Source organism: Podarcis raffonei, chromosome 5 (genome assembly GCF_027172205.1).
Source record: "Podarcis raffonei isolate rPodRaf1 chromosome 5, rPodRaf1.pri, whole genome shotgun sequence".
In the NCBI taxonomy this organism is placed as follows: domain Eukaryota; kingdom Metazoa; phylum Chordata; class Lepidosauria; order Squamata; family Lacertidae; genus Podarcis; species Podarcis raffonei.
In genome coordinates this window covers 54,352,855-54,362,659 of record NC_070606.1, presented here as the reverse complement: position 1 = coordinate 54,362,659, position 9,805 = coordinate 54,352,855, and the positions used below count along the sequence as shown (strand labels likewise).

Sequence of the window (9,805 nt, the reverse complement as noted above, 5' to 3'; positions counted from 1 at the left end):
AGATGACCCCTGGGGTATCTTCTAAATCTACAATTAGAATCATAGAATCATAGAATCATAGAGTTGGAAGAGACCACAAGGGCCATCGAGTCCAACCCCCTGCCAAGCAGGAAACACCATCAGAGCACTCCTGACATATGGTTGTCAAGCCTCTGCTTAAAGACCTCCAAAGAAGGAGACTCCACCACACTCCTTGGCAGCAAATTCCACTGTCAAACAGCTCTTACTGTCAGGAAGTTCTTCCTAATGTTTAGGTGGAATCTTCTTTCCTGCAGTTTGGATCCATTGCTCCGTGTCCGCTTCTCTGTGATCCTATTATCTTTCCATTCACCATCAAGGAGGCATGATCACAGCTGAATGTCACCTTTTCAAAATGTATTTCTCTGCTTGTTTAAAAGCATTTATACTGTGTACCACTTAGCATTTCAAAAATCTCTAAGCAGTGTACAGCTTGAAAAACAAATATAGAATGAAAACATTAAAGCAAAAACACAGCCTAAAAACCAGTTAAGACAGCAATATAAATACATATAAAAAGCACACAAAAATGAATAAACTCCCAGGATTCCATGATGTGAAATGGGGCCTTTTGATCATTTGTTTTAGTAATATTTTGCCAATAAAGCAAATCAAAACCAGAGGACAAACTAGGAACCAGACCCAGGAAACAAGAACACGCCACTCCTCAGGTAAACCTTGTTTTTCAGGTGAGGCATCGCTGGAACAGGAAGCTTGTTATAGTAGTCCTTTCTGCCCAGGAAGATCCCATGGCCAGCTTGGATGGGCAGTCAGTCCAGGGTCTGAATGTACCGTACTCTACTTAAAGAAACTGCTGCCTGCAGTTCAGTGGTTAACCACATGGGGCAGCTGCATCCAGCAGCTCCTGACAGTGCAGCATGAGAAATGATGCTCACATCATATGTGTGTTAAATTACTGAATTTCTGTCTTTCATGTGGTAGTTCTGTGGCAGTCCTTCCTGATTATTGTTTATTTCACAATCAATACTAAGTTGTTGCACAGTTGTTCAGAGGAACTGTGAGTCTTTTCCACAGCAAGTTCATCTCTTGTGGGGAAAATAACATTTCCTTGGTCTTCAAACTACAAGATCTTATCAGTTGGGAAATGTAAGAGAGAAAGAGAATTCAGATGTGGGGATTATTGTGTTAGTTTTTCTGCTTATGGTGCCAGTGTTTCTGTCCCAGATTTTAATATTCCTTTTTAAACAGCATACCTGTGGACTTTTAAAAAAATGATATACCATTGTCATGTTGTGCTACATTTCATTCACGCCAATAGGAAAATTCAGTGTACAACATCCTCCTGTTCCCATCCCAGTTTTTTAAAAGCATTTTATATTTATGTTTCAATTTTTTAGAGCTCAAGTGTTCCATGTACAACTCAAATAAGCCTTTCAACATTTAGGAATAAGAGATGTTTGTCCTTATTTTATAGCCATCTACTGCCATTTTGTAAGCCTTTTCCATTTTTTTCTCTTCTGTTTCAGTTGTGGGCTATGTCAATCACTGTTTACACTGTTTTGGTTTTTTTCAGAATTTTGAAAAAGAAAAAGCAATACACCATAATACCGGCTTATCCAGGTATAAGTTTCTTAACTATTATGTGACTTACACTTGAAATGACAAAAGGAAAAGGTATGTGCTGTTCATTAGAAAATGAAAAATAATACGTTATAATTATTTCCACTTTTTCTAGACACACTTTGGCTTAACCTTTATTCCCAGTCGTAACGCAGCTTTATGTACATCATGTAACTTCATTTCCTCAAGTTTTCCCCTCCCAACCTTTGTACTGCACTTCCCTCTCCCAGTGTTTGACAGAGAATCAGACTGTAAGCTCCTTGAGGTCAGGGAACCTTTTTTGCCTATATAACACTGTAGAGGGATAAATAGGTGTTTTATTCCAATAGGGGTTTTATTTAAAAAAATAAAAAATAAAAATGTGGTTGAACCTCTGCTCAATCCTTTGAGTAAAACAGGGGAAAGAAAGAAAGAAAGAAAGAAAGAAAGAAAGAAAGAAAGAAAGAAAGAAAGAAAGAAATGAACTCCCATTTTTAATAGAAAAGGAAAAAGACGAGCACTAGGACCTGCCCGGAGTCTTTGAATCAAGAGGTCCCTTGATTCATTCAATCTCTCCTAGACATACACATACACTCTCTCACACACACTCACACAAACTGCAACAAGAGGAGGAAAGTCGGCCAAAAGGGCTTTAAAAATTTCAAAGTTTCCATTTGCAGAAGCAATGGGGAAACGTGGCAGGCCGAGGAAGGAATTCAAATGTGAAGATGATGCTGTGGAGCCTGGCGTAGGGCAGCCGCGGCAGCAGCAACTGCCAGTGGCAGATAATATGTCCAGGTGCCCGTTCAGTGACATTTTCAACACCAGCAGCGAGGACTCCATGGAGAAGATCAACACTTTCCTACAGAACGTGCAGATTTTGCTGGAAGCAGCCAGTTACCTGGAGCAAATCGAGAAGGAAAACAAAAGTAAGTGGAGTTTTGGTTATGTTTGGTTCCTTCTTCTGCTGCTCCTTTAAAAAATAAAAAAATAAAGAGAGCCAGGCATGTGCGATGACAACAGAAAATGAAGAAAATCTTCATGAAGATGCAACAAGACAGAAAGAGAGAGAGCCGGGGCTACCAGATCAGGCTAAACTCTCGGTTAGTTTCACCCTTACAACCACATCCCAGCAAATATATACGGTATTTCTTTTTTAATGCACCAAGCGATTTCGATTTTTTTTATTAAAAAAAAAACACCCGATCGAATTAGAAAAACATTGTTTTTGTATAGTTCTCTCTTTTTTTAGAAACAGAAAAAAGCAAAGCCACAACCCGTGCTATCCGTAAAGTGACCCAGAACAATGTCATCATGTTATATTTGCATCTTTGTGGCATGTTTTTCTGAGATCTCCCGTCCCCATAAAAGACTGGTAATGTGTCAAAAGGGGCGGGGGGAGAACAAAACTGGCCCAACTAGGGGCTGGTGTGGAGGGAGGAGGGGAGACAATGCAAAACAAACTTTATGCTCGGCTTGTAGACAAACGGAATACTTCGAAGATTTAAGCAGAAAGGAAAAGGGAGGAAGGAGCTTGTTTATATTTTTAAACTCTTGCACTCCTCCCCCTCCCTCCTCCGTCCAGAAAACCGAGCCGGATAATAAGTGAAAAGGGAACAAAAGCGGGGTAGCCAAATAGAGAGAGATGTGTATTTTTCTCCCCTTCCCCCTCTGGTGGAAAAGGATTTGCCCCAGCACCCCTCCCCCCTCGCTAGCGTCGCCGTCAGCGAAAATAACAATCCGTCGGGAAACGCTCGTTTGCAACGTCTTCGCGCGGGGCTCCTAGAACAATAACAAGCCGGGGATCGTTTTAACCAAACCTCGCTGGCGTGTGATCTACTGTACCAGGAAGGTCAGGGGGGAAATAAATAAAGCAATGCATCGCGTCAGCCCCTGCAGTGGGGAAGAAGAGGGGGGGGGGATGTTGAAATAACTCGCTCCCCTTGGGTTTAAGTTTATTATTTGCATCTTGCAAGCAGTCTCTGGGTTGTGCGTTTGTTGTTTCAGCCCCACGGACAAAGTGGGCCTGACGGATCTCGCGCTCCCCCCCGCCTGTCGCCCCCGCGCAATCCCCCCGTGTAAATTTCCATTGCAGCTCAACTCGCTTAGCCTTTGTTGATCGCTTTCTCTCTCTCTTTTTAATGAATAAGTGGATATGGGTATTGTTTCCGGGAGGAGGAGGATGGAGGGCGAAGACTCGACAAAGCCTCCCCTCCTCCTCCTCCTCCTGGTCGTCGAGCTTTGCAATGGCAAAGGCCTTGCTGTCATCAATGGAAATATTTTTAGAAGGCAGCTCGTTTCCTTGTAGATCCTGTTCCTCCTGAGTCGCCCAACCAGACTTGTGAGGACTCAGGTGGAGGGACCTTCGCTTGACGCGGCCGGATCGCACAAGGCAGATGAGCTAAATTAATGGAGCAGGATCCCACCCCCCACCCCCGCTCCTTCCCTCCCTTTCCAATGGGAAGTCACGTAGGCAAAGAGCAAAGAAGCCAGGTAGCCCACGAGAGTGGGGTGGCGCCCGCAGTTCTCTTTCTCGGCAACTTGGCCCGTGTGGGACCAGTCCATGTCTCTTGGTCACCTCCTTTCATTAGTGCAGGTGAAGGTGGTGGTGTACATAACTGGGTCAGGCTCGCCTCTCTCTTTCTGAGCTTAGAAAAACAAACCTGCACCAAAGTACAGTATCAGTTTCCCTCCAGAGAATTTAAAAAACCTCTTCCAAGCTTTCTAAAAAGACCTCATCCAATGCCAAAGAAAGGGAGAAAACAACAAGGGATTACATCAACGTAGCAACCTACGCATTGTCTTGCTAGTTCTGTAGAAGTAGCCCCGCCAGTTATCTTGCATGGGTTGTCGGTGCTGACAGTAGTTGAACTCAAAACAGTAATTTTGCTTACAGCGGAAGATCTGCGTGTTGTTAAATGGTGCTATAAAAATGGTTTATTTTTATATTCTCTTTGAATCAGCAAGGCATATGCGGTAGGAACACTCCTCGCCTCCATTATGTCCTCCTCCTACAGCTTTATTTATTTTGAATTCGCCAGGTGTCTCCTGCAGGAAGGCCTAGATAAATATGAAACTTGATGTAAACAGCAGCACTCTCATTTAATGCGAACTTTTCGATTATCCCGTATTTTTTGGGACGCTCTCCAAGCTATTTGGATAAATGGAGGGGCGGCAGCAGCAGCAGCAATGCACTGGCTTCAGAAAGCAATCCGAATATTCATAACGCCTCCGTGGAATAACACTGCAGTCCCCCTGGACCCGATTTGAAAGTCTGTGGGGCTGCTGGTTTGGTGAGTTGTAATCTCCTCCAGGGAAATCACGTGCGCGTCCCCCACCCCACCCCTTCGGGGAACAAGCATCTTTCTCGGTTTACTCTGGATTTCTCACACCTTGGTGCACGGTTAGAAAATACTGAGGAGCAGGTGCTGCCTTCTTTTCTCCGCCTGCATTTGCAAACAACAGTGCTGCAGCCCCCCCACCCCCTCCCCGCATGTAGCTCTGCTTCACTAAAACTTTTTAAAATGCGCTTATCCAATGCCATTTTGTACAACTTCTTTAAAAACACACACAAACAAGGCGTGAGGACTTGGGCAGCGTCCACACGCAGCCCCCGCCTCTCTCCGCCCCCCCTCCCCGCCCTGAAGTTTCATCAGCGAGGCTGCAACGCAAACGCCGGGGCTGCCTCGGCTGCACTCTGATCCGCCTGGCTGGGTTACAGTATAATCAGCCCCGGCTCCGCCTCCTGCTCAGAACCACATGGTTTCCACATGGAGACAAACTCCTCTCCTCTGATTGGCCCCGCTCTAACTCAGAAGGCGCGGCTATCCCGGGCCTCTCCGCCAATGGGGGCGCCCCTTCATCCCTATGACGTCACGCGTTGCTGAGCCTGGAGATCAAGGGGAGGCGCCTGCAGCCGAGAGGGTGTCCTTGTTGGGAGTTGTGGTCGGGTGATGTCATAGTCTCCGCTTAAAGGGGCAGGGGCCCTCCTCGTCAGGGCGAAGAAGCGCAGCAGCGGCAAGGGCAGGAAGGGGTGCCGCGAGATGCAGGCTTTTTCCCCTGCGAGGCAGGCAATGGCAGAGCCCCTCGTAAATTCCTGCAGGATTGCAAAGCAAGTGATGAAATCCTTTATCTGCGGGGCGCCCTGCTTCTCCCGAAGGAGAGCACGCTCAGGCCGCCCAGAAAATGCTCCGTGTCCTCCTTCCTTGGGGCACAGATGGGGCGGGTGCTTTGCCAGGCAGTAAAAGTTATTTATGTTTGGAAGGCTTTCCTCTCTGTTTATTTTTCCACCAGCTGGATTTATGCCCGTCAAGGTACCAGAAACTCATAGGCCTCGATAAAAGATTGGAAGTTTTTTTCCAGGATGTTTCCAGTCTTCTGTCGCACTTCGCTTTGCCTTTGAATTTTTGGCACATCAAAGGCTTTGTGAAGCCAGTGCTCTACCGTAAACCTTCGTGCGGAGGGCACGAGCAGATTCGCGCTCACCTCTTGTTTACTAGCTGCAGATTGGTAGTGCCATCCCCGCTCCCCGCCCCCACACGGACCAGTAAATAGGACTTTCGGGAAAGCCGCAGTTTCTTTTAGGATATATATATATATACAATGTAAATTAAATCACCTTGCAAAGCATGGCTTCTTTGTGATATGTAGAGAGACGACCGTTCCAGTCCACTAAAACAACGTGTGCAATTACTTTGCAAAAATAAATAAATGCATAATTAAAGGCAGCGAAGAAAGAAAAAGTAACTCTGACTTAACATCAATATCATTTTAATTTTTTATGGCAGGTTGCACTTGGCTTGTGCACTGTCTTCCCCCTCCCTTATATAAAATATTTATCATTTTCACTTTTCTAGTGCCTGTTTATAACTCACATTGGAACAGGAGAGCTCAGTTCCATTTCATCTTCTGATTCTCATACACCATATGTCATTGTCTCCGCACGCAGGCTACTGCTTGAGGGCAATATTTGCATTAATTTTATAAAGCCCAGCACTGGCATAATTCACAATAATGGTGGTAATCATACTAGTTTAATGCATTTTCCAAAAAGCATAATACTTGGGCATGTGCTTTAAACAAACATCTCAGGCCTAAACATTTTTAAAGAAAGGAATCCCCAGTTGCAGCACAAGATCATTGTAACTTCAACATGTGTATTTGCATTGTAGATCAAAATGGAAACAATACAAAGCACCCATAATGGAGAGAGAAGAATATCTGTATTTTAAAAATGCATGATTGAAAGAGGCATTGGTATTACTGGCTGCAAACATTTAAGGATATATCCATATGTTCATTATGAGATGAATGCTCAAACCGGAAACGCTTTTTTTAAGGTTAGCAATACAATAATAATTATACCCTACATGCTTTGCTAGCCAGCCCATCAGCATATCAGTAAGGTCTTTTCACCCTCTTGGGAGATTGTCTCAAGATGATTTTTACATGACCTTAATGATTTCCAGAAGGGAAGCCACGTTAGTCTGTTATAAAACAACAAAGAGTCTTGTGGCATCTTAAATGACTAATAAATGTTTTTATTCTGTGGCCCACATAGTCTGTAGCCCATTACAGCTATTCCTGTAATAAATCTGTCAGCCTTCAAGGTGTCACAAGACTCAGTGATCTTTCTAAAAATGTGGCATCATCAGAAGCGCTACTGTGGTGCCGGTGGTACACCAGTGCTAGTCTCTGAGCTTTGTGGCTTCCAGGGTTGATAAAAAGTTGGACCACATCAGATCACCATGGCTCCTGCTTCTCTTTTTAATCACCCAATGTCTAGAAATGTGCTTTACATAATGATTTCTGAGGCAGGAGTGTTTTGCTTAAATAAATGGTATTGACACCCCTCCAAAATAATGAAAAATGTTTGGAGGGCCCCCCAAGCTGGAATCCTTGATTCTGCAAATGCTAAATGCCAGCCATATAGCCTTCTGGCTGACAAGTGACACCAAAGTTTCTTTCTCGTGCATCCTTAAGACCAGTGCTATAATTGTGTTGGACAAATGATCCATGGAGCCTTCTGAGCATGTGTACATAAAGCATAGAAGTAAGACAATTCACACAAAAGCCACATGGACTACAGATAAAGCAAAATAATAACACCACAGTGATTCTTAGCAATTCTACCATTCAACAATAACTCACCATTTCCCAAAGATTAATCCCAGGATTAAAATCCACTTCATACGTTGTAATCTAGTGACAGTCCATGTGGGAGCTATACTGTCTGAAAGCTGCCATCCACATGGCTTGGCTTCAACATGGGGATCCTTGTAGACTGTGTGATGGTCCTGGCATACATACAGTTAGGTTCAATCATGGGTGAAGTTAAGCATTTTTAAGATGTTACCAACACCATGGTCCAGAATATATGCAACTAGCATCTAATTGCAAGGTTTTTTGGGGGGAAGGATCTGTTTTAAAAAAAATAAATGTGGTGTGATTCCCCACCCCTACCATCTTTACAGATTTGTAGCGGAGGTTGTGGACCTTATTCTAGTGCAAGAGGTTTCCTTAAATTTACCACTTGGTAAATTTTTCATCAATAGTCATAATCCATAGCTGACGACAGTGAGCAGAAAAGGTTTTTGCTTTGAGCTACAAGCTCTGGTAGTGGTTCCTCAAGGTGGTTCCTCAAGAAGTACCTTGAGGTGGTTCCTCAAGAAGTACCTTGCCTTTCCTGCTTTTTCAACATTATGTTATGCTCTGTTTTGATTTCTGTTCTAAGTGCTTTTATGTATTTTGAAAGATTTAAATCTTTGCAGTTTTCTGAAGTATTTGCTTATAAGTATATTTCTAACAGGACTTTTTGTGTGTTTGATGAAATTTTTCATAACGAGGGCTGGGTGAAGTGTGTGTGCTCATGATCAATCTTAATTGCAAAATAATAATAAACATAATACTATTTTATGATTGTTCATTTCCATTTTGTTTTCATTCAGATTGTGACAGGCCATAATATATACATCAGACTTCCTCAACCTAATGCCCTCTGGATTATTTTGGACTTTGGCTCCCATCAGCCTTAACAACACAGCCACGCATCAGGTTGTGGGAGGCTGATCTATATTCTTCAGGCATTGGTCATCATAAGCATGTAGACTATGCGGGATAAGGTACCAACCATGAAAAACTGTGCCAGCATTAACTTGGTGCTAATATAGCAGAAGAAAGTTCCTACAAAGGTCACATTTGCTTCGGGAAATGCATGCATATGCACACATCACAACAGTGGATTTAAAAAACTGACAACATGCATACAAAATAAGGTATGGATAATCTAGAACAACACATCACAAGCTTAGTAGCAACGCAACAGAAGGCTTCATAGCAATGGCGCAGCTAGGTGCTGTTGCTTCTTTAGAAAAAAATAATAATCCTGAGATTAATAGCCTTACAGGGCCCCCTGTATATTTTTTGCTGTTTGGCACCCAGGACTTCTGCCCTGACAGCCCCACTGCTGCACAGGTTTAAATGCAACAGAATCTTCTTTTTAAATCCTGGGCTTTTCCCCCTAAGAAGAGAAAGAGAACAACTTCTGAGACAGAAAGAGGGAGGGGGTGGAGAAAGAGAGAGAGGAGACAATGTTCTGCTGACTTGGTCAAAACAACACCATGATCAGTATGAATAACTTTTTAAGACTACGAGGACAGAATTAACCATATTTTCCCCTAAAGAAAGAATCAGGAAATGGTGAGAAAACAACACTAGGGCAATGCATGGAGAAATAGTCTTTATGTATAGTAGCAGAACAAGTCAGTAATGGGGTAGAATAGAAGAATACTACAAATCCAACCAACCATGGTCCTTTTATTGGTGTACCTAAGCATACATTTTATTGGTGTACCTAAGCATACATTTAAGAAATTAGCAAAATTACACTGTGGTCAGTTGGATGTCTGTATGCACTCCATGTGGAGGTCTGCCATATCAATAAGATTTTAGCACCAACACCCCTTTGAGGCCATAACAGATGAAGTGGCCCTGAGGAAGGAGCTCCAAAGACCCCTCTATGAAGAGCGCTCAACCATTGGCATAGCCCCATGGCTATTTTTCATGTTTGTGAAAATACGTTGTGTGTTCCCCAAATTAACTATTTAAAGATTCATTTTGCTATGACAGAGGTAGAATGATAAAATAAGGACACACATAGGAAATAAGGTTGAGTGCCTGTGGCATTCAGCATGCATTTAACAAAACACTTTTGGTCTGTTAGCCGTTT

At 43.3% G+C, this 9,805-nt stretch overlaps 1 protein-coding gene across 2 annotated transcripts in view; it reads left to right on the top strand.

The window, feature by feature from the left end:
- The first annotated feature begins 2,139 nt into the window (after positions 1–2,139).
- Positions 2,140–9,805, top strand: part of MXI1 (MAX interactor 1, dimerization protein) — a 73,674-nt gene continuing 66,008 nt past the window's right edge. Inside the window, exon 1 of one of the 2 annotated variants that reach the window (XM_053389249.1) lies at positions 2,140–2,507. In XM_053389249.1, coding sequence (XP_053245224.1) covers positions 2,264–2,507 — 244 coding nt within the window. In that variant the 5' untranslated portion in view covers positions 2,140–2,263. The remainder of the gene's footprint in view (positions 2,508–9,805) is intronic. The other variant, XM_053389248.1, reaches the window with a different exon arrangement.